General features: G+C 45.9%; 2 protein-coding genes across 7 annotated transcripts in view; one reads left to right on the forward strand and one right to left on the reverse strand.

Annotated features, from left to right (window-relative positions):
• Nucleotides 1-1,441, reverse strand: part of CGRRF1 (cell growth regulator with ring finger domain 1) — a 43,651-nt gene extending 42,210 nt beyond the window's left edge. Inside the window, exon 1 of one of the 2 annotated variants that reach the window (XM_008269675.4) lies at nt 1,212-1,441. In XM_008269675.4, the coding sequence (XP_008267897.2) occupies nt 1,212-1,312 (101 nt within the window). In that variant the 5' untranslated portion in view covers nt 1,313-1,441. The remainder of the gene's footprint in view (nt 1-1,211) is intronic. The other variant, XM_008269674.4, reaches the window with a different exon arrangement.
• On the forward strand, nt 140-21,950 carry GMFB (glia maturation factor beta). 5 transcript variants are annotated; one of them, XM_008269679.4, is made up of 7 exons: nt 140-296; nt 9,041-9,137; nt 10,075-10,124; nt 10,781-10,830; nt 11,637-11,719; nt 13,441-13,514; nt 14,613-18,319. In XM_008269679.4, the coding sequence occupies exons 1-7, from the start codon at nt 294-296 to the stop codon at nt 14,682-14,684; spliced, it is 429 nt and encodes a 142-aa protein (XP_008267901.1). In that variant the 5' UTR covers nt 140-293; the 3' UTR covers nt 14,685-18,319. The 5 variants fall into 5 exon arrangements, with proteins under 5 accessions (XP_008267901.1, XP_069909746.1, XP_069909747.1 ...); XM_070053645.1 differs by lacking the exon at nt 14,613-18,319 and adding an exon at nt 21,423-21,950 and having other exon boundaries at nt 158-296; nt 11,634-11,719; XM_070053646.1 differs by lacking the exon at nt 14,613-18,319 and adding an exon at nt 21,423-21,950 and having other exon boundaries at nt 158-296.
• The last annotated feature ends 6,012 nt before the right edge of the window (nt 21,951-27,962 follow it).

A 27,962-nucleotide genomic window follows, 5' to 3' on the forward strand; every position in this document is an offset into this window, starting at 1 on the left:
AAGAGTTCCAAGTGACCGAGGCCTGGAGCGGGTTTTAAGGAGACGCCGTGAAAGCGTCCCTCACTTACAGCCAGGGCATCCCCCCTCCCCACCCCCCGAGAAGAGAAAGGCGCTCGCGTTCTGCATAATTTTGAGCCGCGCCGCCTGCCGTCGCCGTCACGTGCCGGTGGCGGAGGCCGCGTTGATAGGTGGGGGCGAATCTGTCTGGCGCCGGGGCAGGAAGGGAGGCGGCCGCCGTGCCATTCTTAAAGGGACCTAGAGAAGGCGACGGGCTGCTGACGGCCGGAAGGAAAATGGTGAGTTGCCGCGGGGAGGGCGGGGGCCGGAGGGCTGGGCCAGCCAGCCGGGCTTTCCTGTTTTCCGGAGCCGGTCTCGGCGGGCAGTGCCCGGGCTGGGTCAGCGGCCGCTTCCGCCCGGGCAGCTGGCCGGTGCCCACAGCCAGCCAGAGACTTGGCCTCCCCAGCCGCCGCCGCGCCTCGGGGCAGCAGCCTCCGGGCGCGCCGGGTCGACCCACCCGGGCGTGCTGTGGACTAGGGTGCAGCCACGGGAGGGGCTTCGTCCTCGCCAGGCCTCTCTGGATGGAGGGCTCCGGCTGCAGAGCTGCAGCACAGGGGTCTGGCCCAGCGGAGGACTGCCCCGAATAGCCGGATTCCCTGCTAGCTGGGGCCCCCCGCCGGAGAGCCAGTGGGCCCCGAGTCCTTCTTCCCGGAGTGTTTGTCCTGCTCGCAGTACCCCCACCCCCGCCCCGGCCTCGCCTGAGCCTCTGTCCGTCTCCTCCTTGCCCCTGCTCTCTGAAGAATTCGCCTTCCCCTTGCTTGCTTCGACTTCACGGCAGTCGGAAGTCTTTGGACCCAAGGCTTTGGCGCTTGGCTGTAAAGTATTTGTCAAAAGCTTTAGTGTTGCTGGGTCTGGGGGCCCTGGCTTCCGTTCTCCCAGTGGGATGAACCAACCCCAAGCATAAAATGAAGTGGTGAATGAACTCTACTGCCGGTCTCCTGACGCCTTCCCGTGGGGGTTACATATGCTCCCTGTCGTTAGGAACAACAGGAACAGAAACCACAGCGCTACAGCCTCCCTTCTCAACCCCCTTCCATCGAAAAGGTCTTGTCAGGGGCGCTAAATCCCCCGACTGTTCATCTTTGGTAACCTTTCCCCAGTGCCAGGGCGTTGGCAGTCTCTCCTCTTTAAACGCCCCCTTCCCTCATGCTTACCCCTGGGCTTCTGGGGTACGGGACTCCTGGTTGTCCTCCTGCCTCTGTTGGTCCACCTGTTTCCCGTGCACACTGCCGCCCTTTCTCTGGACAGTAACCATAGGAATCCTTCGTTTCCTGTTCTGCGGCGGCTGTATTCACAGCTTCAGTTCCCACGTCTGTTTGGATGAGGCGAGAATTTGTATCTCAGATCTTGCTCCTGAGAGCCAGTCCAGATCTGTGTATTCCACTAGTGAGTTAACATCCCCTGGGAAGACTATCCCCCACTGGAATGCCCCAAAGCCACCCTATTTGTCCAAAATGCAACACATGCTCCTTCCCCTCTACCCTGGTCTTCCCAGAACTTGTTGTAACAGTGTGCCATTCAGCCTGTTAATACAAACCAGAAGTCAAGGGTCATCTTGATCATCCTTGTTTCCCTGCCCACTCCACTCTGCTCGCCCCCATATCCAGCCCATCCCTGGCTCCTGCTCCTTTGCAGCAGTGTTGAGAGTGGGTGAGAGGTCAGGCTGCCTGGTTGACTCCTGGCTCCACTAGCTGCCTAGCTTTGGAGAAGATATTTAACCCCTGGAAGGCTTGCTTTCTTGCAAAGTGGAGATACCAACAGTACCTTTCTCATGGGGTTGCTCTGAGCATGGAGGGACATCCAAGCAAAGCATCTAACAGTGCCTGCTTCCCTGTAGCCGTAGCGTCAGCCTCTCTCAGCTGCTTTTCATCTCGGCTGGACTAGTCTTGCCAGTTAACTAGTCTTGCTGTGTTCATCCTGGCTGTCTGCCCAGTTCCTGAACACCACAGCAAGTGCGATCTTTTCAACATGCAAATCTAGTCCCGTCTTCCTTTCCCACCCTGCTTAAAGCACCTTAGTGGGTTCCCTTTGCTCATAAGATGGAAATCAAAGTGCTTAATGTGGGCCACCGGGCCCTGTGTGGTCTGGCCCTACCAGCCTCCTCTTGGACTGGGTTCCTACTCTCCCGTGTGCCTGAATCACTGGCCGTTCAATTTCTTGGCTGTGCCACGCTCACCTCAGGCTTTGCACAGGCAGTGTTAGTCCGTGGATACCTTTGTCGGGGAAGCCTGCTGGGGCCATGCTGTCCTCAGCAGTCATAAATTCTCACAGCATCATGCCTCTGTTTTCCAGTTCTTATTTCAAGTACAGGTTTATGTATTTTTGCCTGATCCTTTTGATGTAGGTCTGTTGTCTACCAAGGAACATATCTTTTATTTAATTTTCATATTATTCTCTCCCTAGCACTTAGCAAGATGCTGGCTCTCATTAAATGTTCATTGTATGGATAAACCAGTAAATGAACACTTGAATTCAACTCTTCACTTTGTGTTAACATTTACCTTATTAAGTTTTTTTTTTAAGATATATTTATTTATTTGAAAGTTAGAGTTACACAGAGAAGGAGAGGCAGGGAGAGAGTCTTCCATCCGCTGGTTCACTCCCCAATTGGCCCCAACAGCTGGAACTGCGCTGATCTGAAGCCAGGAGCCAGGAGCTAGGAGCTTCTTCCAAGTCTCCACATGGGTGCAGGGGCCCAAGGACTTGGGCCATCTTCCACTGCTTTCCCAGGCCATAGCAGAGAGCTGGATTGGAAGAGGAGCAGCCAGGACTCGAACCGGTGCCCACATGAGATGCTGGCGCTGCAGGCTGGGGGTTTGACTCGCTGCATCATGCATTGGCCCCTCTTTTTAATTTTTAAGAATCTTGATTGCCATCCATCCGCTGGTTTGCTCCCCAGATGACCAAAGTCAGGACCCTGGGACTCTGTCGGGGTCTCCCACATAGGTGGCAGGGGCTCAAGCACTTGGGCCATCTTCCGCTGCTTCCCCGGGCTCATGAGCAGGGAGTGGGAGCAGAAGGGGAATAGCAGGTACTCAAACCAGTGCCCATTTGGGATGTCAGCCTTTCAGACAGTGGGCTTAAACCTCATTGCTGCAACGCTGGCTCCCTAGAGTTGTTTTTATAGCATTATATTCATTCTTTTTTAAAGTTTGTTTATTTGAGAGGCAGAGAGACAGCAGGAGAGAGCTCTCCATCTGCTGATGGACTCTAAATGCCTGCCAAAGCCCCCTGCTGGGGCCAAAGCTGGGAGTGAGAAACTCAATCCACTTCCTCCTTGTGAGTTGAAGGAACCCAATTACTTTCACCATCATTTCTGCCTCCCAGGATCTGCATTGGCAGGAAGCTGGATTTGGGATTTGGGGTTTGATTTGAGAATCAAACCCAGGCACCCCCATATGGATATGGAATGCACGTGTCTTAACTGCTAGCTGAGGGGCCGGCGCCGTGGCACAGTGGGTTAATCCTCCACCTGCAGTGCCGGCATCCCATATGGGCCCTGGTTCTAGTCCCAGCTGTTCCTCTTCCAATCCAGCTCTCTGCTATGGCCTGGGAAAGGAATAGAGGATGGCCCAAGTCCTTGGGCCCCTGCACCCACATGGGAGACAAGGAGGAAGCACCTGGGTCCTGGCTTCGGATCGGCACAGTTCTGGCCGTTGCGGCCATCTGGAGAGTGAACCAACGGAAGGAAAACCTTTCTCTCTGTCTCTCCCTCTCACTGTCTGTAGCTCTAACTTTCAAATAAAATAAATAAAATCTTAAAAAAAAAAAAACCTGCTAGCTGAAAGGCCTGTACTTGTATTAAAAATTACCCTTTTTTAAAAAACATCTTTTTATTTTCATTTTATTTGAAAGGCAGAGAAACAGAGAAAGATACTCCATCTGCTGGTTCATTTCCCAGATGCCCACAAAAGATAGGGATGCACCAGGCTGATGGGTAGCAGGGACCAAGTACTTGAGCTGTCAACTGCTTCCATCTGCTGTTCCAACTGCTAAGGGTGGGCAGACAGAAGCCGGGAGCCTGGAACTGTTTTCAGGTCTCCAAAGTGGGTGACAGGGGCCCTAGTTTTTGGGCCATCTTCCATTGCTTTCCTAGGCACATTAGCAGAGAGCTAGATCAGAAGCAGGACTCCAACTGGCTCTCCCATATGGGAGGCTGGTGTTGCAATTAGTGGCTTAATGTCACAATACTGGCCCTGCCCAGGCAGCTGGTTAACTGTTATGCCAAACCTATTGTTATTCCTAATGTGTCTATGAGCTATTTGAGTTGGCTGAGGAAGGAATTTGAAGCCTTATTATGGTGTTGAGAGGAGTAAAAATACAAAAACTATATAAGTTAAAGCACAGCATATTTTTCACTTTTTTTTTTTTTAAGATTTATTTGATTATTTATTTGAAAGGGGAGAGAGGAAAGAGAGAGAGGTGGGGAGAGTGATCTTAGATATCTAACGACTGCTGGTTCACTCCCCAAATGGCTGCAGCAGTCATAGGTGGGCCAGGTTGAAGCCTGGAGCTGAGAACTCCATCCAGGTCTCCCATATGAGCGACAGGTGCCTAAGCACGTGGGCCATCTTCTGCTGCCTTCCCAGGTGCATCAGTAAGGAGCTGAATTAGAAGCGAAGCAGCTGGATCTCGAACCAGTGCTCCAGAATGGGATGCTGGCATAGCAAGTGACAGCTTGCCCCAGCACACTACAGCGCCAGCCCCTTCACTTGGTTTCTGATCCTAATACATCAAGCTTACACATGCAGCTCTAGTATCACACGTATTGCTTCTGAACAACTTTCATGATAAATTGGTCTTTGCCTAAACAAAAATCTAAAATATTTATTAGTTTCACTAATAGATTCTGCCTTTCATTGAAGAGAAAAAGGAACTTCTAGTTTTTTTTTTTTTTTTTTTAAATTTTAATTTTTGTTTTTTTGACAGGCAGAGTGAGAGAGAGAGAGAGACGGAGAGAAAGGTCTTCCTTTGCCGTTGGTTCACCCTCCAATGGCCGCCATGGCCGGCGCACCACGCTGATCCGATGGCAGGAGCCAGGTGCTTCTCCTGGTCTCCCATGGGGTGCAGGGCCCAAGCACTTGGGCCATCTTCCACTGCACTCCCGGGCCACAGCAGAGAGCTGGCCTGGAAGAGGGGGAAACCAGGACAGAATCCAGCGCCCGACCCGGACTAGAACCCAGTGTGCCGGAGCCGCAAGGCGGAGGATTAGCCTAGTGAGCCGCGGCGCCGGCCTCTTTTTTTTTTTTTTTTTTTTTTTTTTTAAGATTTTTTATTTTCTTTGAAAGTCAGAGTTATGCAGAGAGAGAAGGAGAGGCAGGGAGAGAGAGAGAGAGAGATAGAAAGAGAGAGGTCTTCCATCTGATGGTTCACTCCCCAGAGGGCTGCAACAGCCAGAGCTGTGCCGATCAGGAGCCAGGAGCTTCTTCCATGTCTCCCACATGGGTGCAGGGGCCCAAGGACCTGGGCCATCCTCCACTGCTATCCCAGACCATAGCAGAGAGCTGGATCGGAAGAGGAGCAGCCGGGACTCGAACCGGCACCCATATGGAATGCCAGCGCCTCAGGCCAGGGCATTGACCCACTGTGCCACAGCAGCGGCCCCAAGGAAATTCTAGTTTTCTGACTGGAATCTTTCTTGGAAGATGGGAAAAAATGAACCATGAATCTTAGTTTCAGGAGGCACCATATAACTTTTTTTAAAATATATATTTATTTATTTGAAAGTCAGATTTACACAGAGAGAGGAGAGGCAGAGAGAGATCTTCAGTCCACTGGTTCACTCCCCAGTTGGCTGCAATAGCTGGAACTGTGCCGATCCGAAGCCAGGAGCCAGGAGCTTCTTCCAAGTCTCCCACACGGGTGCAGGAGCCCAAGGACTTGGGCCATCTTCTACTGCTTTCCCAGGCCATAGCAGAGAGCTGGATTGGAAGAGGAGCAGCCAGGACTAGAACCGGCACCCATATGGGATGTTGGCACTGCAGGCAGAGGCTTAGCCCACTACGCCACAGCGCTGGCCCATTGTGTAGTTTTGTCACACCTCACATATTACCAGGATTCTGAATTTAAAAGGCAATTTAAAATTGATAATCATTTTCTGCTTTAGCATGTGCTCTCATTTATCCAACACAGGATCAAAAAAGCAAGCTCTTTTTATTCTAACTTACAATTGAAATTGGAAGCCTAATGCTTTTGAGTTGTAATGAGACATGCATTTAGCATTGGTCTCAGAAGTGATCTGATTTCCTTGAAGGAGGAGAAGGAAGAGATCAAAGAGAGTGGCCCTTTTTTGGAACTTGATTCAATTAAACTAAAAATAAAGCAGGGAAATTTGAGTACCACTTGGATATTTGAAACTGGAATTGTCCATTTTCTGAGGTGGAATAATGTCTTTATGTTTTTAATGGCACATACTTTCTTTAATGATGCATGATAAAATGCTGACAGATGAAATGACTTCTGGCCTTTGGGACCACTGTTGATGGTATAAGATTGACCTGGGGGTAGGGAGGCCTGTGCTGTGACTAGTAGTTTAAGCGTCCGCTTGTAGCACAGGCAGCCCATATAGGCACCAGTTTGTGTCCCAGCTGCTCCTCTGCCATTCCAGCTCTCTGCTTATGGACTGGGAAGACAATGGAAGATGGTCCAAATGCTTGGGCCCCTGCGCCCATGTGGGAGACTTGGAAGAAACTCCTGACTCCTGGCTTCGGATCAGCCCAGCTCTGGCCATTACAGCCATTTGAGGAGTGAGCCAGCGAATGGAGGACCTGTCTTCCATCTCTCTGTCTCTCCCTCTCGCTAACTCTGCCTAGCAAATAAATAAATAAAATCTTAAAAAAAAAAAAAAAAAAAGCTTGACCTTCCGCTAGTGCTGTGGTGTAACAGGTGATATGGGCACTGGTTTGAGTCCCAGCTGATCCATGTCTGATCCTGCTCCCTGCTAACGCACCTTGGAAAGCAGCAGAGGATGGTCCAAGTCCTTGGGCCCCTGCACCCATATGGGAGACCCAGAAGAATCTCCTGGCTTCGGATTGGCCCAGCTCTGGCCATTGCAGCCATTTGGGGAGTGAACCAGTGAGGGTGTGTGTGTGTGTGTGTGTGTGTGTGAAAGACTCTGCGCTTCAAATAAATCTTTAAAAAAAAAATTATGTTGATAATGGTTGAGGCTGAGTGATGGATACATTGGGTCTCACTGTGCTGTTCTTTACTTTTGTGTATGTTCTGAGTTTTACTTACTAAAAAAAAAAGATTTCTGTCCTCTTGTTTGCAGTCATACATTGCACTGTTAAAGGAAAATTGCTATTTTTAAAGAAATTGTTTGTTTATTGAAAGGCAGAGAGAGAGGTAGAGGTAGAGATTTCCCATCTGCTGATTTACTCCCCAGATGCCTGCAGTAGCCTTGACTAGGTCAAGCTGAATCCAGGAACTCAATCTGAGGCTCCTACCTAGGTGACAGGGACCCAATTACTTGAGCCATTACCTGCTGCCTGGCAGGTGTACCTTAGCAGGAACCTATAGTAGAGAATGAAGGCAGGACTCAAACCCAGGCACCATGAATGGGGTGAAGGCATCCCATTGGCTGCTTAACTGTTTTGTCAGACACCCACCCTGCAAGATTACCCATGATCATTTCCTGCCAGATTTCTGTGAAGGTTCTCTAATATAATTATTTTATTTTTTTTTAAAATTTTTTTTGACAGGCAGAGTGGACAGTGAGAGAGACAGAGAGAAAGGTCTTCCTTTGCCATTGGTTCGCCCTCCAATGGCCGCCGCAGCCGGCACTCTGCGGCCGGCGCACTGCGCTGATCCGATGGCAGGAGCCAGGTACTTCTCCTGGTTTCCCATGGGGTGCAGGACGCAAGTACTTGGGCCATCCTCCACTGCACTCCCTGGCCACAGCAGAGAGCTGGCCTGGAAGAGGGGCAACCGGGACAGAATCCGGCGCCCGGACCGGGACTAGAACCCAGTGTGCCGGCGCCACAAGGCGGAGGATTAGCCTAGTGAGCCGCGGTGCCGGCCCTCTAATATAATTTTTAAAATATTCTTTTAGCACATATATATGTTTGTTTCATCTGGTTTCGTTGTCATACTTTCTTAACAGTTACTTTTATATATAAATATGTTTTTAAGATTTGTTTATTTACTTGAAAGGCAGAGTTACACAGAAGGAGAGGCAGAGAGAGGGATGGAGGGAGGGAGGGAAGGAGGGAAGGAAGGAGAGAGGGGTCTTCCATCTGCTGGTTCACTCCCCAATTGGACACAATGGCTGGAGCTGCGTGGATCTGAAGCTGGACCCAGGAGCTTCTTTCTGGGTCTCCCATGTGGGTGCAGGGGCCCAAGGACTTGGGCCATCTGCTGCTGCTTTCCCAGGCCACTGCAAGCAGCAGTTTTACCTGCTGTGCCACAGCACTGGCCCCTTTTTATATTTTCGTAGTCATTTAATTAAGTTATAAAATTTATTGGTCTTCAATCTTACTTTTTTTTTTTTTTTTTAACGCTTTGGTTATTGTTTTTCCCAGCTGTAGTCGTGAGATCCAAAGATGAACTAAGGACATACTGGTTTTAGTCACAATAAGATCATTTGATCATTTTCCTGTTCTTCCTGCACAGGGTGGAATATTACACTTGCCTTGCTTAATTCCACACGTAATTTTTAACTTCTTTCATTTTCTTCCCTCCCACTCCAGTTCTGATGGATTGTATTTTGTTGGCTCTGGTTTTTGAGACATTTTAACCGAAAGAGAAAGCTAAAGTATACCTTACATTGAAGATGAACAAAGGCTTATGATTAAGCAATATAGATCCAAAGTTCGGCTAATTTAAAAGCTCTTTTGAGTGTTCATGTGTTTTACTTTAATGCTTTCACATAATTGACTTTCCAAGGTGTCAGTATACCTTTTTAAGGATACTGGATTTTATAACTTCAACATGCATACACATTGAAGTCGGGGCATTCTGTTTGTGATTTTTTTTTCTTTTATAGAGTGAGTCTTTGGTGGTTTGTGATGTTGCTGAGGATTTAGTGGAAAAGCTGAGGAAGTTTCGTTTTCGCAAAGAAACAAACAATGCTGCCATTATAAGTAAGTCAACATGGATTATCTCAGATATGTGGTGGTAGTTTTTCTTAAACATTGAATGAAGTGACCCTTTAGAGAGTAATGTTGCCTCCTCCTGTTTCATGCCCCGCCCCCACCACCTTAAGATCACTTAAAAAATGTAACCGCTAATTCTGATGTTAGAAAGCAGAGGTGGGGGTGCCTCCCCGTGGTCCTATCTGAGTCCCGGAGAAGACAGACTTCTTGATCACTTAGGAAGTGCTTTAGTACATTTCTTTTCTGAGAGGGGTCATTTGCATGACCCATTCAGCTCCTGCCCTTTTGGGGAACTGCAAGCAGCCTGGTGTCCATCCTGGATGGGCAGCCTTGCTGACCCTGAGAGGTGATGCTCAGTGTCTCTGGGCCCCGTTCAGGTTCTCAGCCTCAACTCCAGTTTCATGGAGAGCGCTTTTCAGTGTCATTGTCTTCTGAAAGTGGAAAGAATGATTTGCATATTGCCTTCCCAGTAATGGTGATGGTCCTGCACCATGAAATCCTGACACTGGAGGAGCTGGGAGTCTTGAAGTTTCTCCATCCTGACCCTAGTCCACTTTCCCCTGGAGATTCTAACCGTGTTGTACATAATCCTGTCTCAGTCACAGCCCACAGCCACCCTGACAGATTTTTTCCTTGTTTAGGAAGTTAATTTGAGTTACAAAGTTCTTCATATAAATAGTGAATCTAAGAAGTTAACATGAAGTGCTAAATAAACAAACCAGGTGCTGGGAGTGTGAGTCAAGGCTGTTACATAGAAAGCAAAGTTAACTTATTGACCATCAGCTAAAACTGTGAATGAGTTTTATGCTTGTGTTTCCTGATGGTTTTTCTTTTTTAGATGCCCCAAAAAAGGCTGGGACTGTAGGTTGCATAGATCAAGGTCACACTAGAATCACAGTTCACTCACGTTTTATTTTTATTTTAGTGAAGATCGACAAAGATAAACGCCTGGTGGTACTGGATGAGGAACTTGAGGTTTGTAAAATGAAATCAATGAAGTTTTATAGTTAAGCAGTTATTGTTGCTCAGGAGATGCCGGATTAGTTGTACGTACTTCTCAGATGAGTTCCGAACCTCTTAAATACATGTTCATTATGCCTGAGAAGCGTGGGCCAGTTATTGTATAGTGCATTGTCATGCTATTTTAACCACCTTCTTAAGGCCCCTTGTGGTAGAGGTTAGGGCTGTGTGCCCAGTACAAAATGAGTCAACTTTGTAACTTGTTTCTAAATTCCTTGGCTACTAATTAAAAACTAAAACCCTACAATTTGAGTATTTAGTTTGTCAAATTAAGTAACTAATTTAGAGCCAAAATAAAAGTAACCTTCTGAAGTCAGATGCTGTGGTTTCCTCTGAGGCGGTTGTTGGTTTCTGTGGCTCAGAGTTTCCTGACAGGTGGGATGTGAACAGAGGACAGTGCCCTCCGTTCCAGTTGTAGTAAGTGCAGCTCGGCTGAGGCCCTGAAGGGGGCTTCGCGTGGACTGAGAGTTCAGTGACCTCCATTTATGAGCAATTCAGTCATACCCCGTTTCCTGCTGGTGTACGTGGCCGTGAATTTCTGACTCTGAGTGGAGTGGGTGTCGGGATCTGGTAGGAAAATGTGTCAAAGGTGTTCTTTTCTGCTGGACCAGGGCGTTTCTCCGGATGAACTGAAGGATGAGCTACCTGAGCGACAGCCTCGATATCCTTTCTTAGTGCTTTAAAAAGATTGGTTTTCTTTAGTCGTCAGCTTTTATATGTGAGCTTGTTTGTTAAGTTTTTTGGTTTTTTTTGTTTTTGTTTTTGTTTTTTTTTTTTTTTTTTGACAGGCAGAGTGGACAGAGAGAAAGGTCTTCCTTTTTCCATTGGTTCACCCTCCAATGGCCGCTGCGGCCGGCATGCTGTGGCTGGCACATCACTCTGATCCAAAGGCAGGAGCCAGGTGCTTCTCCTGGTCTCCCATGCGGGTGCAGGGCCCAAGCACTTGGGCCATCCTCCACTGCACTCCTGGGCCATAGCAGAGAGCTGGCCTGGAAGAGGGGCAACCAGGACAGAATCCGGCGCCCCAACCGGGACTAGAACCCGGTGTGCCGGCGCTGCAAGGCAGAGGATTAGCCTATTGAGCCACGGCGCCGGCCTTGTTAAGTTTTTAAAAAACATATTTTATGGTGTCCTTCCACATCATGATCACAGCCAAATTAAACTCAATGTGCATGTTAGTGGACCAAGAAAAGTGAAGAGTTGTTTTAGATACATTGTTTTCTTTTTTAAACAATTCTATTTATTATAGGTGTATAATAAAAAAATCGAGAAAGGAAAAATTCATATTAAATCCACACTTTAATACATTTCTTTTTTGAGAGATTATATGATTTTATATTTGTGGAAAGATAATGAATAATGAAAATGTGGCCTAAATGAATAGAATGTTACCACCCATTGTTCCCTGAGGTGTTGGTAAGTACCTTTCTCGAGCAATAATGTTAGTTTCTTTAACTTGAGAAAAACTTTCATTGTGTATAGTTACAAATATCAACATGATGATGGAAGAGTGTCGTATCCTCTGTGCTTTATTTTCTCCAGTCCTGTTGGTAAGTGAATTTCTTTCAGTTGTATTTAAAATTCATTGGTTTTGCTCTGAACTCTTTTTATAGTGGACAAATTATATGCTAATTTTAAGGATAAAAACTGTTGAATAACCTAAATTTAGTGTGTGTTCACGTGCACCTGCACATATCCCTAGAAAGAAGTTTCTATAAAGCATCATGTCTTAGAATATGTTTGCTTCCTTAGGATAAAGTCTAAGAATTGTAATTATTTGGCCACATCATACATGAATTTTAAGAATTTTGAAATGCAATGACATTTTTAGATATCAGAAATATATATTAATCTTTTTTATGTGAACTCTGTATAATCATGTTTATCTTTTTTAAAAAAAATTTATTTATTTATTTATTTATTTATTTATTTGAAAGGCAGAGTAACAGAGAGGCAGAGGCAGAGAGAGAAAGAGAGAGAGAGAGAGAGAAAGAGAGAAAGGTTCTCCATCTGCTGGCTCACTCCCCAAATGGCTGCAACAGCCAGAGCTGGGCTAATCCAAAGCCAGGCATTAGGAGCTTCTTCCAGGTTTTCCACATGGGTATAGGGGCCCAAGCACTTTTTCCATATTCTACTGTTTTCCCAGGCCATGGCAAACAGTTGGATGGGATGTGGAGGAGCCGGAACTCTAACCAATATGGGATGCTGGCACTGCAGGTGGCGGCTTTACCCACTACGCCACAGCGCCGGCAATGTTTATATTTTGAGTAGTAGTTAAAAATGATATGCTGATATTCTTGAAAGTGATCTCAGAGTAGTTTACATTGGGTATTAAAATGGGTTATTGGTATTTCAAAAATATGTTGTCGTCAAAACTTCTACTTCCACCAGTTTTCTTTTTTTTTTTTTTTTTAAAGATTTATTTATTTATTTGAAAGAGTTAGAGAGAGAGAGGCCTTCCATCCTCAGGTTCACTCCCCTGATGGCTGCAATGGCCGGAGCTGTGCCAATCCAAAGCCAGGAGCCAGGAGCTTGTTCCGGGTCTCCCATGCAGGTGCAGGGGCCCAGGGACTTGGGCCATCCTCTACTGCTTTCCCAGGCCATAGCAAAGAGCTGGATGGGAAGTGGAGTAGCCGGGTCTAGAACCAGTGCCCATATGGGATTCCGGCACTTCAGGCCAAGGCATTAACCCGCTGCACCACAGCGCCAGCCCTCCACCAGTTTTCAAGACTGCTCATAGAACCGTGCTCTGAATGTTATTTGTATCATTTGCTCACATTTATAATAAAATGCAGTGAATTTTGAACTAAATATGGAAGCAGAGTATCTTTATTTTAGAGCAGATATACCTGTCCCACTATCACCCCAAAACCTTATATATTTTAGTCATCTGTAAAATTGATCTTGATATTTAGTATCAAAATAAAGAGAGTACATTATAGTTATGTGTCAATTTAAAAATGAAAACGTTAAAAAATTATGGTAGTGCTTAAAAGTTTTTTAAAACTTTTAAGTCTTAAAAGTTGGGATCTATAGAGGTCTAAAATCATTTATTTTTGTTGACCTATAAACTTGACTATTTGTACTTTAGTTATGTGTCTTTAAACAGACATATGCAATCTAGGACTCAAAATACAGTTCATATACATTTAGATCAAAGTGTTTGTAAGCAAAGGAGGCCCTACATGTGTCATTTTTAAAAACAAGTATAATGAGCACTCATCACATTCACAATCCACAGCTCATTTCTACCCCAACCTTCCTTTTCCAGGATGTAAGCCTGAGCAGCAGATGATGTATGCCGGAAGCAAGAATAAGCTAGTGCAGACGGCTGAGCTGACCAAGGTGGGTTCACATTTGACTTGCTTGTTCAGTGTTTTCCCTTGGATCTAGAACGATAGCCAAAACAGACTGAAGTGTTGCGTGGTTTCCATGTAGGTGCAAGTTGTTTCGACCACAGCAGTAAATTATTTGGAAAAAGAATTATAGAAGTGTTTGAACCAAGGTATGTTTTTTGAACATCAAGTTGATTAGAGGAAATCACATTAAAAATGTAGGCAGCTATAGAGAAGTCACTGTATCAGTTAAATCTACCAAGAGTTCCTTTTTAAAAAAAAATTTTTTTAAAGATTTATTTTTTGTTTATTTGAAAGAGTTAGAGAGAGGTAGAGACAGACAGAGAAAGATCTTCCGTCCACTAGCTCACTCCCCAAATGGCCACAGCAGCCAGGGCTGAGCCGATCTGAAGTCAGGAGCCAGGAGCTTTTGGGTCTTCCACGTGGGTGCAGGGGCCCAAGCACTTGGCTGTTTACCACTGCTTTCCCAGGCCATTATCGGGGAGCTGGATAGGAAGTGGAGCAGCTGGAACTCGAACTGGCGCCCATATGGGATGTCGGCACTGCAAGCCGAGCTTTAACCCACTGCACCACAGTGCTGCCCCCCAATTTTTTAAAAAGATTTATTTATTTGAAAGAGTTACACAGAATGAGGGAGAGACAGAGACAGAGAGAGATTTTCCATCCACTGGTTCACTCCCCAGGTGGCCACAATGGCTGGGACTAGGCCAAGCCAAAGCCGAGAGCAAGGAGCTTCTTCAGGGTCATTCCGAGGATGAATGACCTGCCCAGGCTTGCATCTAATAGTACATTTCAGAGCTAGGTTTCAAGCTCAAATCTGGCCCTCAGTCACATCTTCTGCTGTAGTACATTGTCTCTCTCCAGGCAGCTTTTAAGAGAACTTTGTTTTTATGCCATCTTGATCATTCTGCTTTGGTAACTGAGTGCTTAGTGTGTAAACAAAGTGAAGGACTGCCTAAAAGGTTGATCTGGTTTACACAGGTTAAGTCATGACCAATGTGGAAGGAAGCAGAATTTGATATGTAACACTCAGGTCTATCATGTGTGTGTGAGAGTATCAGAGTCTGACCTATATTTTTTCCTTAAGGTATTTGAAATAAGAAATACTGAAGACCTAACTGAAGAGTGGTTACGTGAGAAGCTGGGATTTTTCCACTAATGTGAACTTCTGTGTTTCCAAAGTATTTATGTATTAACCTGACCATACTGGAACCTGACATAAATACTTATTTATGCCTAAAAATGCACTGTTACTTACAGTATGTTTCCTGCAGTAAAGAAAATTTCTTCATTTGTGCAAAGTTTGAACAAAGAGGAAGTCATCTTCATAGTAATGAAACTTTGTAAAGTGTTTCCTTAGATTTGTAATTGTTAGGTGGACTACTTTCCTCCAGGGACTTTTTGCACTCTTGTGATTAACTTCTATAACTTATGGTTCAGAATTTGTTACTATTTACAGAGACCATTGGAAAGTGGGTAATAGATTGTGATAGACAACAGTTGCCTCCTTTTGACAAATACTGGAAATTAGCAGTTTATAAATGAAAATAGCATATTATCACTTGTTAAGTCATTTCAGTTAATTTGGAGTTAAAGGCTTGAGTGACCCAAATTTTGAGCCATGGATAATAATTTCTTGTAGCGTAATCTGTGTTACAAGGACATTTTTTTCTCAATCCATACCTCCTTCGGTTTCCTGCTTATTTTTACTAGATCTGGAAACTGTGTTCATCAGTCGTTCTTAAGATTTGGAAGTTAGGTTTTATGATAGAATTACATGAGTATTAGGTTTCCATGTGGAAAATAGATCTTAGTCTTAGCAGCTGGTGGGTTGTACTAATCAAGGGCTCCATTCCTGACTGTGTTATTTCTAGATAGTTTCTAACCTAGGTTCATAACACTTTATTTATAAGCATCTCCTAATGTCCTGTGAACACCAATGATTTTAAGTGTGTTAATACTGTGCCTTTGATTTGTTAGCTTTGAAGTTAGTTTAAGACTTTTACACTGCCAGTATTCCAAATTTGCTGAAATTAATACTTTTTTAAAGGGTCCAAGTAAAACAATTTTCTAATATGTGTATCTAAAATTTGTAATTAAATCAACTTCATATTTTTAAAATTCCAACTATCTGCTTGCATTAGTGAATATATGGCAGTTGAGAATTACAATTTGGGATATATTTGTGATTATTTTTGTGCCATAACAAAAAAATACTTATAAAATTTTGGCCATAGTGAATAATGTTATTAACACATCAGTAGAAAACACATCTTATATCCTGAATGTCAGAAGGTATTCTAAACTGGATGCATGAGTAGTTAACTAACCAGTCTTGTTAGGTAATGGTATCCTTGGCATAAAGCAAGGATGCTAATGTATAGCACAGTTTAAAAACAAACCTATAAGTAATTGTTTAATGCTAACTTGATACAAGGTCTAGAGATCTAGAGACTAACCATATTTGGTGAGTGAATTCTTATATTAAGAATATCTTAGTCATTTCAGAACTAGCCAAGGCATTCTTATGTTGTCATATTTCCCATTTATATGTTCTTTGCATTTCATTTTTGAGGTTTCTGTGCCAACTTTAATAAAGTGGTAACGATAGTAGAAAAATTGACGACACTGAATAGAGCATCTTCTCTTCCCACAGTCTGGCTTCCCTAATCTGGGATTCAGGAAGCCATCGGAAGTCAGTTGGAGATGAGCAAGTGCTAGAGTGGGTATTTGTTAATGAATGGAAAGGATTCTTCATTCCAGTTTTAAGAGAGAAAAATCTTCACCCAGGAAGTTAAGAATTCCTTAAAGAGGTATTTTGATGTTGGAGAATAACTTGTTTATCATTCTGCAGAAATGCAAATATAACAAGTGAGTAGAGAGTTTTTGTTTTTGAACGAAGGAAATGAGACTTTGTTTCATTTGATTCACATCAATAAGAGAATCTAGTGCTGCAAGAATGTATTTTTAAAATGAGGTTCCTTCATTGGTCTTGTGTGTTAAGGTTTTTAATTTGGTTTTTCCAATTGGGACGCCCTCCTTGATGTCAGAAGACACTGACCGCCACACACACAGCTCTTGGTTTCCGTTGTCCAACAGTAGCAGAGAGCTGTGAGAAACTCTCCCTCTTTTTGACTTGTCTGACTTCTCATCAATGACATGTATTCTGCAACACGACAGACTGAGGTTAGGGGATCAATATAACTTTGTTATTCCATCTGTCGTATAGCAAGAGTTTACAAATCCTGTGCTCTAAAATATTCTCATTTATGTACACTTCCTTCTTCCTTCTATCTAAGTATATTTTACATTATCCTTTTCAAGTTTATTTGCTGTTTAGTGTCTTTTTCCCGTGAGTAATGAGTAACTCCAGATTTCCTAGTTCCAGCTTCTACATTCCATAGCTTGTGGCACAGCCATTGCCATTCAGCCTTAAATCCCAGTCGTTCCTTTTGCGCAGCAGCTTTTTCCCTGGGAACCTCCTTCACGGTCTTTGAAGTCGGCGTTCGTATTGAGATTGTTGGCCTTGAAGTTCTGTGTAGCATCTAATGTCAAAATAGAACCAACCAGTAATCCCAGTATGCATTTAGTGTGGTTTTTGTGGCAACATAAATGACATGAAGCAAACTGTTCTCAGGTCACTATGCTAAATTCCAAAATGTCTGAGTTTTGAGTAGTAATCACTTTGTTCTGGTACTGAAGCAATTCTGTTAGGAAAAAAGTTGGTTGACTGACTTTTGTTTACTCGACTTCTAAAGTAAATGTTTGAATTCTCTTTCTGAAAAGATCACTAGATGCCTAGTGCAGTTAAACATACTCTTGTTTAAGAGGGTGTTCCTAAAATTTGTATTGTCATCATCAAATAATCTGTGTGGCAAAAATGTCAGCACTTTTCCCTCGCTTTAGCTCCTATTTTCAGGAGTCAGTTGTAGCCATAAACTGTACCATGGTCTGACACTTTGAAAAGTTCACGGTTAGGGGACTTGATTGCCAAATTAAATTTGGCTCTTTTCCCCCCACCCATTATAGATATTAAGGAAGGTGTACTTTAAAAATGTTTGGACTGCTTTTAAAATCCAAGTAATGTCATTAATCCGTATGTGGACTAGTGATGAATAATATTTTCATAAGCATTTAAATGCTGATATTTGGTGGGAGTAGAGGGTAACTTGTATTCTACCAATTCAAGCATTCTTAGAGTGGTTGCTTTCCCTGTTTGTTCAATAGACTGATAATACTGGAATCTACAGAGTTTGAGCCTTTACAGTTTATGTGAAAAAGTGTTTCAAACATTTCAGGACAAATCTTATTTTGTATTTGTGGAAGAATGTAAATAATCTTCTAAGCCACTTTAAAACCAATGGTTCCAAGTTGGAGATTGGTGAGCAATTTGTTTCCTCTTACACCATTTGACATTTCAAATCCGTGATCGTGTTCCTGTAATGTTTCAGACAACTCCGTTAAGCTTGTGATATTAACTGTGTTTTCCCACTCTTTGGAAAATGATTCATACACGTATGCTTACTTGAGTATTGTTTAAGGTCACTGACATGGCAGGCCAGTTCCTATTAATTTACATGGTCCAATATTATCTCATCCAGGAGGCTTGAAACATTAATGGTTTAGTCTTGTGAATTTTAACAGTTCTCTGTCATTGTTTAACAAAACCAACAACTGGCACAACTTCTTAAGCTGTGGTTCCAGTCTCTGCTAGTTCATATTGCATGTTTATTTTGGACAGTCTTTTGTTAAGCATGGTGCTTGTACTGGTTTAAATAAAATGTTAACATAAAAGAACTTCTAGTTTTTCATTCTTGACTCTTCCCTTCTTGAGTGACTGGCTCAGTTTGTGTGGGTCACACACTGATTTCAGCAGTTTGTCTGGAAAAAGTGAGAGGCAGGTAAACCAGTAACAGCTTAGTGGAGGAGAACTTGATGAGATTATGAAAACATTTTCTTTCTTTCTTTTTTTTTTTTTTTAACAGGCAGAGTGGACAGTGAGAGAAAGGTCTTCCTTTTTTGCCATTGGTTCACCCTCCAATGGCCAGTGCACCGCGCTGATCCGAAGCCAGGAGCCAGGTGCTTCTCCTCGTCTCCCATGCGGGTGCAGGGCCCAAGCACTTGGGCCATCCTCCACTGCACTCCCTGGCCACAGCAGAGAACTGGCCTGGAAGAGTGGCAACCAGGACAGAATCTGGCGCCCCAACCGGGACTAGAACCCGGTGTGCCGGCCCACAGGCAGAGGATAAGCCTATTGAGCCACGGTGCCCACCGAAAACATTTTCAAACTCAGTTGTGCTAAAGTGATTCCTCTGAGAAGCAGAGGGAATTTCAAATGATGACTCCTTGCTTTCAGAGGGGGAATTAGAAGTTAGGAGACATGTGTATGTCTGTTACAGACTGCACTACAAGATATGAGTGTAATAGTGTCTGTCAAATAGATGCAGATCACTTATATTTACAGTTTTAGGTTTTACCTTATATTTCTGGTGATTGAATATGTAGCGATAGTCGCAATTGGTGTTGGTTGTGAAAGGAGTAGTCTGTATAATGCCCTCTTTAAGAATCTCACAAAGAGAATTGGCCAGAGCGTGGAAACATTTATGTCGTCCTTACTTCACAAGTTGGGCCGCTTAGTGACTCAGCCAGCCAGCTCCTAAATGTTTTCACCTTCACTAAAGAAATGTGGTTCTTTTGTCCTTTTCACTTTCAGGCAACAAAAAGCATTCATAGACACTTAACCTCCCAGCACGGGCCCCAGCCATGATTGTGAGGGTGCACCCTGTGTGGGTGTTGTGGCCTTGCACAGCGTGTTTTTAGCTGTGTTTGAGAGCTGAATAGATCCAAGACCTCATTTCTGAGCATCACGCAGACACTTGTCTTCTCTTCTACTTGAGATCTGCCTCTAAGCACTGAGCAGCCCCTGCTGAGGTTGCCCTCTTTCAATTAGCAGAAAGAAAAAGCAGAAAGCCCAGGCTGCATCCAAAAGCCATCTCACAAAACAGGCGGAGGGTGATTTTTTATTTTTTTAAAGATTGATTTGGCATTTATTTGAGAGGCAGAGTTACAGAAAAAGGATGAGAGACACAGATCTTCCCTCAACTGATTCACTCCCCAAATGGCCTCAATTTGCCGGAGCTGGGCCAGGCCAAAGCTAGGAGCCAGGAGCTTCTTCGGGTCTCCGACATAGGTGCAGGGGCCCAAGCACTTAGGCCATCTTTTGCTGCTTTCCAAGGTGCATTAGCAGGGAGCAGGATCAGAAGTGGAGCGGCAGGGTCTTGAACCATATGGGATGCCGGCATGGTAGGCAGAGGTTTAACCTGCTCCACCACAAGGCCAACCCCTAGAGGTTTGTACTGTGTGTGTGTGTGTGTGTACATGCGCACAGCTGTGTGCACTGATGTTATCTACACAGTTAAATCTGTTAAATACAGATTGTTGCTCTGGGCATTTAAGGATCTCTCCTTACTGTGGCCCATTTCTTACCTGTACCGGACAATTGTCTTAGTCTGTTTTTTTGTGCCATTCTAGCAATACCTGAGGCTGGGTGGTAAAGAACAGATTTATTTCTGATGGTTCTGCAGGCAGAGAAGTCCAAGATGAAGGTGCTGGCGTCTGTGAGGGCCTTCTTGCTGCATCTTCACGTGATGAAGGCAGAAACGGGCAAACCCACTCTTGCAAGCCCCTTGGTAGTAGGATTGGTCCATTCCTGAGGACTCTGCCCATAAGGCCCAACCTCCCAACACTGTTGCATTGGGGATGAAGTTTCCAGCGCATAGTTCTCGTGGACCCATTCAGATCATAGCAACGTCCAAGCCCAAATATGCCCCAGCCCTTTTGTTAGGAAGTGCAGTGAGCTACTGCCAGTAGCTTCCTGTGCTTAGCCCCCTCTCCACTTAATGTACACAGGACTCCGGTTTCCAGCCCCAGATGGTTGAACCCACGGGCAGCAAACCTCTGTGATACTGCCTGAGCCAGGCCAATCATTTTTCCAGCAGCAGGAACTGAGCTAAAAAGTAGTGAGGGGGGCCAGCACTGTGGCGCAGTGGGTTAAGCCACTGCCTGCAGTGCCAACATACCATTTGGACACAAGTTCAATACCTGGCTGCTCCATTTCCTATCCAGCTCTCTGCTATGGCCTGGGAAAGCAGTGGAAGATGGCCCAAGTCCTTGGGCCCAGCACCCACGTGAGAGACCTGAAAGAAGCTGCTGGCTCCTGGCTTCGGATTGGCTCAGCTCCAGCTGTTGCAACCAATTGGGGAGTGAACCAGCAGATGGAAGACCTCTCTCTCTCTCTTTCTCTCTTTCTCTCTCTCTCTGCCTTTCCTTCTCTGTGTAACTCTGACTTTCAGATAGATAGATAGATATTTAAAAAAAAAAGTAGTGAAGTCCCTCTTGAATGAGGTGGTTAGCAGTGCAAGATGATTGTGAAAGAATTAGATGGAAAAGAAACTGCTACCTACAGAGCAGAGAAGATACTAACTGGGGCAGTACAGAATGAAGCAGGCATGTGGATGGGCTGAGTCATGCCAAAGATGGAGCCCTAAACTGAGGAGCCAAGTCCTGTCTTTGCAGGTCTTAGAGTGTCCTTTGATGCCCATCTCCAGTGTCTCTTCCTCTTGCGTCCTGGTCAGTCAGCCTCCTCCCAGATGGATGCAGGGACTCAAGCACTTAGGCCATCTTCCGCTGCTTTCCCAGGCACACTAGCAGGGAGCTGGATTGGAAGTGGAGCATCCGGGACTTGAACCATTGCCCATATGGGATGCCGACATTGCAGGCAGTGACTTTACTCGCTATGCCACAGTACCAGCCCCCTTGCTTAAATATTTTTATGTCTGTGATGAAATAAGTATTTTAACTCCATCCTGTGGCCTTCTCTGCTTTCTTTCCTTACAAGAACCTCCCTCTGCCCTATCAAGTTAACTTGGGCATGTCTCTACTCGCATACCGAAGTACCTAACTACAAAGCTGTCTGGTTCATCTGCCACTGTGCCCTGCGTTTACACTAACTCCAGGCTAGCCGACAACTGTTCACACCGACGTGCTGTGCCCTGGCTTCTTCTTCCCCCACCAGCGGCATCACTTCTTGCCCATGCCTCTGCTGCCTGCCAAAGTCAACGGCTGCAAGAACTCTCCAGTCAGACATTCAGACCCCGAATGCTGTTCTTCGCCGATCTAAATATAGTACCTTCTTTAAAAAAAAATCTTACTGAACAACTAATTAGAGAAAAATTAGCAAATTCAAATAAGCAAAAGGAAGAAAAATTCTACCACCCAGAGAAATCCCTTGTGACATACTGGTTATATCTTTTTCCCTGTCTCTGGAGGAACCCACTGGCCCCATCACTTTTCGGGTCACCCTTAAGGATTGTGGAATCATGTTCCTGTTGACTCAGGTAATAAAGCTTGCAGCCTAATGTCAAAATGTCAACATCTTTATTTAAAGCTCCCTCCCTCCGGTTCCTCCACCTCAGCCCCTTGAAGTATGCTTCATGTTGGGAAACCTACGGTGGGAATGGGATGTGCTCTGTGCCTTGTTACTGTCCTGTATGACTTCTCCATTACTGGACATCTCCTCCTTCTGGAGTTGGAAGAGGGGGAACAGCATAAGGGAGCAGAAAAAAGACCACCCTGGCATAGCTGTCACCTGGAGTTTGTGCCTGTGAGTTGCCAGTGTCTGGTACTAACTCTTCTCTCATGGGGTGCTGGGGTGGGTTCCACACTGATCTCCCACTGGAGGCTCTGCCAGTAGGTCCCGAGACAGGTCGTGGCTCCTCTGGCTACTGGCAGTACAACTGCCCCTCCCAGCTCTGGGCTGCTAACAGTCGCCTCTCTGTTAGGGTCATCTTGCTTCTCCGTGCTGGCATCTTGGGAAGGGTCCCTTGTTCAGCTCTCTTCCTCAGTGTTTTCGTCCATTCAGGCTCCTATAACCAAATGGACTGGGTAGTTAGTTTATAAATAACAGGAATGTATGGCTCACAGTTCCAGAGACTGGAAGGTCACCAGCAGATTCAGTGTCTGATGTGAGCTTGTTCCTTATGGAAGGCAATGTCTGTGTGACGTCAGGGAGAGTAAATGCAGCTGGCTCCCCCTGCCGTCAGGGTCAGCTCTCAGGAAGTTGCCCCTGGAAACCTCTCTGATCCCATTTGTTCAATTTTCCTCCTGGCCCAGTATACCTGGTATTGGCTCTGTAGCCCTAAGTAGCTTTTCAGGCTATAAATAAGTGGAAGCTCTTCTCCATCTATGTCCTTAGGCTGGTATCATCCTTGTCCTGGAAACTGTTGCTTATCTAAATCCAGTATTGATTGCTGATAATGGGAGGGTACTTCTAAAAGGTCATAGAAAAAAATGGAATATAACGGCACTGGGGCAGCGGGTTCAGCTGCTACTTGTGACACTGGCATTCCAAGTCAGAATGCTGGCGCTGGTCCTGGCTGCTCCACTTCTGATCCAGCGACCTGCTAATGCACCTGGGAAGGCAGTAGCAGATGGCCTAACTACCCAGGCACCTGCCACCCACATGAGAGACTCAGATGGAGTTCCTGGCTCCTGGTTTTGGCTTGGTCCTAACCTAACTGTTGCGGCCATCTGGGGAGTGAACCAGCAGATTGAGAGATTTCTCTCTCTGTGTCTCTCCCTCTCTCTGCTGCTCTTTCAAATAAATAAATTAATTAAATACTTTTAAAAAGGAATACAAAGTTTATTTTGGTGCCAAACATTTTGAAATCTATGCCTAGTTTCTTCATATTACAAATTTTGAAAAAAAATTTTCATTTTTATATATTTGAAAGGGACAGGCCAAAAGGAGAGCCAGAGAGAGGGAGATAAATCTATCTTCTGGTTCAGTTCCAAGATGCCCACAAAAGCAGAAGCAGGACCAGGCTGACTTCCAGAGCAAGGAATGCCGTCCAGGTCTCCCACCTGGGTGGCAGGGACCGAAGCACTTGAGCCATCACCTGCTGCCTTCCAGGGTGCACATTAGCAGAAAGCTGGAATTGGGAGTGCAATGTCAGACGTTCTGACATTCTAAGCATCTTCTTAATGGCTGTGCTAAATGCTCACTCCATAAGAATTTTTCATGAAATGTTAAAGACCCTTCATGGGCTGGTGCCGCGGCTCACTTGGCTAATCCTCCACCTGCGGCGCCAGCACCCCGGGTTCTAGTCCCAGCTGGGGCACCGGATTCTGTCCCGGTTGCCCCTCTTCCAGTCCAGCTCTCTGCTGTGGCCCGGGAGTGCAGTGGAGGATGGCTCAGGTCCTTGGGTCCTGCACCCGCATGGGAGACCAGGAGGAAGCACCTGGCTCCTGGCTTCAGATCGGCGCAGGGCGCCAGCCATAGCGGCAATTTGAGGGGTGAACCAACGGAAGGAAGACCTTTCCCTCTGTTTCTCTCTCTCTCTCTCTTACTCTCTAATTCTGCCTGTCCAAAAAAAACACCTTCATGAATGGATTTTACAAATTTTTTCACACTACATTAGGCTTATCTTTTAATTCTACTTTCCATGACTTTTTTTTTTTCCATTTGAGAAGCAGAGCAGGGAAGAGAGAAAAAGAGATAGATTTGTGCAACCATCAAATAGTTCATTCCCCAAATGCTTGCAATGGCTGGGACCGAGACATGGTAGGGACCAGGAGTCTATGACAGAATCCAGGTCTCCCATGTGGGTAGCAGGAACCCAACTAGTTGAGCCATCAGCACTGTCTCTCAGAGTCTGCACTGGCAGAGAAGCTGGAGCCAGAAGCCTGGGTAGGATAAAAGCATCCTAACCATGAGATTAAACATCTGTTCCCCCAGGAGCTTTTTTTTTTTTTTTAAGATTTATTTATTTATTTGAAAGAGTTATACAGAGAAGGAAAAGCAGAGAGAGAGACAGAGAGAGAGACAGAGAGAGAGAGAGAGAGGTCTTCCATCTGCTGGTTCACTCCCCAGTTGGCCACAATGGCCAGAGCTGTGCTGATCCGAAGCCAGGATCCAGGAACATTTTCCAGATCTCCCACACAGGCCCAGGGGCCCAAGGACTTGGGCCATCTTCCACTGATTTCCCAGGCCATAGCAGGGAGCTGGATTGGAAGTGGAGCAGCCGGGACTTGAGCTGGCGCCCATATGGGATGCCAGCATTGCAGGCAGCAGCTTTTCCCACTACACCACAGCACCACCTGCACAGCCATGAACTCTTTAAAGTACCCTTGTGGCCGGCGCCATAGCTCACTAGGCTAATCCTCCACCTGCAGCGCCGGCACCCTGGGTTCTAGTCTCAGTTAGGGCGCCGGATTCTGTCCCGGTTGCCCCTCTTCCAGTCCAGCTCTCTGCTGTGGCCCGGGAAGGCAGTGGAGGATGGCCCAGGTTCTTGGGTCCTGCACTGGCATGGGAGACCAGGAGGAAGCACCTGGCTCCTGGCTTCGGATTGGCGCAGTGCGCTGGCCGAAGTGCACCAGCTGTGGCGGCCACTTGGAGGGTGAACCAATGGAAAAAGGAAGACCTTTCTCTCTGTCTTTCTCTCTCACTGTCTAACTCTGCCTGTCAAAAAAAATTAAATAAATAAATAAAATAAATAAAATACCCTTGTACGTCAGACCCTAGAACAGGAAGGGAACAGTTTCCTCACCAAATATATATCCAGGTCTCAGACTATTTCTTAAGTGTTTTATTCAAGGATGTTAAAAATATCCTAATGGACCTTGGAAAATAGTCTGAGGCGAACAATCTTTAACTTGCAGGCTTTCCACTGAAGTAGAAGGGAGACGGATTTCTGACTCTACTCAGATGGCTACAATTTACCAGCTCTTATTACATGCAAGACACTTTGTTAAACGCTTTGCATGCATTGGGTCATTTCATTCTCCCGGCAACCCCAGTGTCTAGTACAATCGCACAGTAGGAGCGCCATAAACACATTTTTTTTAAACTTCTTTTTTGTTGTTGTTAAGAAAATTTTTGTGGTTTTATTGTAGGGTGAGGCATTGAAACATCTGAATAAATCTGTATGTGGGCGGTGAAGCAGCTGCTTTCTTCACTTTGGGTGGCTAGAGTAAGTTGTTAGTAGATTAAAAACAAACAAGCAAAACAAAAACAAAGCCCTTTTGCATTACTTAGGTCTTTCCAAGGCAGGCACTGGTACAACACCAGCTTCTCCTGTCGCATGCAGCCAGTCTGGCGTCCAAACAGCATGCACAACACCTTGGTGGCAGCAGTGCGCTCTGCCCACTCCCGCCGTGGCCCATTTCTATGTGATATTTAATGCATCTGGAGGAGTGTGAAAACAGCATTGCATGCCTGGCTGGGAGGAGGTCAGCCGGAGTGGCACTGGGCGAGCCTGGGTGTCCCTGGGGCAAACCCAAGCATCCTTGATGGCCTTTAACAGGAACATCTGGTGGACGCCTACAAGGGGTCTTCGGCAGCCTTGACCTGGCCCAAGCCATGCTGATCATGCAGCTCTCTGTGCCATCATGCTGTGCTGGGTTTTCTGGAAGGGAAGGCTAGAAAACTTGTCCCCCGTGGCAGCTCTCCCTTGGAACTGCTATTTTTCCCGCATAAAGCATGAGGCAGCCATGGAAATGGAACGTAGTCAGGCTCTGTCCCTATCAAATAAGTGGAGTGACACTGGATGAAGCTGGATGCCATCTGCTCCCACACAGGCTAGTCTCCCATTCTGGAGCATCTCCCAGCCTGGCTGAGACCTGGGTTATGATCAGGTTCCAGGTTAGGATCCCAAGGGCATGAGTAGGCACCTGTACTCATGCTGACTCCAGAGCTGGCCAGGTGGCGCTGTCCAGCCCCAGATCCTTCGCAGGCAGTGGAGGGAATTGGGACTGGGGTCCCCCCGCCAGCCTGCCTGCAGAGCTTGTGGGATTCCAGCAGGCAGAGCCAGGCTCGACAGGGTGGGGCGACCCCAAGATCTCCATCCAGAAGGTCTGGGTCAGAGATGAGGGTCCTGCCACAGCGCACTCGGGTGTAACAGCCATGGGGGCTGCACAGCAGGGATCAGTACCTGTTGGGACCCTCTGCATTGTGCCTCCCACCCCCGCCCCCCACTGCTCTAGAAGGCCGGTGCAAGCTGGAGCCATATGGGACACATGGCATGGACACATTCATTTTTCAGAATAGTATGAGGAACTCCCATATACGCCACACCTGGATTCACCGTGGGGAGACAGCTGCTCCTGCGTCTCTCGCTTTCTGCACTTCTTAGAAGAAGAGAAACTCCTTCCCAGACTCTTCCAGGCTATCTTTTCAAGATTATTTGCAGCGAATAGCCTTGGCAGAGGGTTTCTCCTTTTGGAGCGGGGCACAGGTTTGTTTACCGTTCAGTATAATTCGTCTAACGTCTCTTTCTGGTGCAGAGGTTGTGCAGGTTTGCTTGTAGTCCATTATGAAAGACTGGGCTTCCCTAAGCACAGAGACTCTCAACCGTGCTCTAACCCCTCTGAATGTGCTGCATCCACTTGGGCAGATTTCCCTCACCCTGATGGGACAGAGGGGCGAGAGGAACTGACATGAGAAGAAGCTCACATGCCTTGCAGTGCCATGAGCAATAGATTCTTTGATCTCTGACCCAAGGGTCTCGTGCCCTCTGCCAGCCTCCAAACAGCTGTGGCAGGCTAAATCTCACAAGTGTGATAGAATCTCAGATCCTGTACGTTTCTTGACAGTTACCAACGGTTAACATCTGGCCACCTTTACTCTCCCTCTGTGTGTCTCTCAACTGCCACCCCCATCCTCTTTAGACCTGAACATTTCATTTTTCTTTGCCTTTCTCCACATTGACATTTTAAAAATAGTACAGACTGGGGCTGGCGCTGTGGCATAGTGGGTAAAGGTGCCGCTTGCAGTGCCAGCATCCCATATGGGCACCGGTTGGAGTCCTGGCTGCCCATTTCTGACCCAGCACTCTGCCATGGCCTGGGAAAGCAGTGGAAGATGGCCCCAAGTCCTTGGAGACTGGAGACCTGGAGGAGGCTCCTGGTTGTTGGCTTCAGATCGGTGCAGCTCTGGCCATTGCGGCCAACTGGGGAGTGAACCAGCAGCAGATGGAAGACCTCTCTCCCACTCTCTGCCTCTGCCTCTCTGTGACTCTGCCTTTCAAATAAATAAATAAATCTTTTTTAAAAAATAAAATAGTACAAGCCAGTTTTATTGTTGTTGTTAGTTGTTTGTTTTGAAAAATGTCCCTCGATTGGGATTTCCCCCCTCCTGATTATATCCAAGTTAAGCATTTTTTAAAAAGTAGAAAAACTATATAAATATGTTGTATTCTTCTTGATGCATCATATTAGGACACGCCTGTTGTTACTTGGCCATGTCATTGATGGGTGATCAGTAAGCATTTGCTAAATGGTTGGATAAAACTCTGGGAGGTAAGCCCTATTTGAGAGATAAGGGCTCTAAGCCACAGAGAAATGAGCTTACTCAGGGTTACAGAGCCAGTGGGTGGTAGAG

The sequence above is a fragment of the Oryctolagus cuniculus genome, chromosome 12 (genome assembly GCF_964237555.1).
Source record: "Oryctolagus cuniculus chromosome 12, mOryCun1.1, whole genome shotgun sequence".
Taxonomy (NCBI): domain Eukaryota; kingdom Metazoa; phylum Chordata; class Mammalia; order Lagomorpha; family Leporidae; genus Oryctolagus; species Oryctolagus cuniculus.

What these genes read in the sequence shown, in the direction of transcription:
- GMFB (XM_070053643.1), top strand. An exon ending in AAACAATGCTGCCATTATAA is followed by an intron (nt 9,138 to 10,074) that starts GTAAGTCAACAT and finishes TTTTTATTTTAG; the next exon opens with TGAAGATCGACAAAGATAAA. An exon ending in AGACGGCTGAGCTGACCAAG is followed by an intron (nt 13,515 to 14,612) that starts GTGGGTTCACAT and finishes TTTTTCCTTAAG; the next exon opens with GTATTTGAAATAAGAAATAC.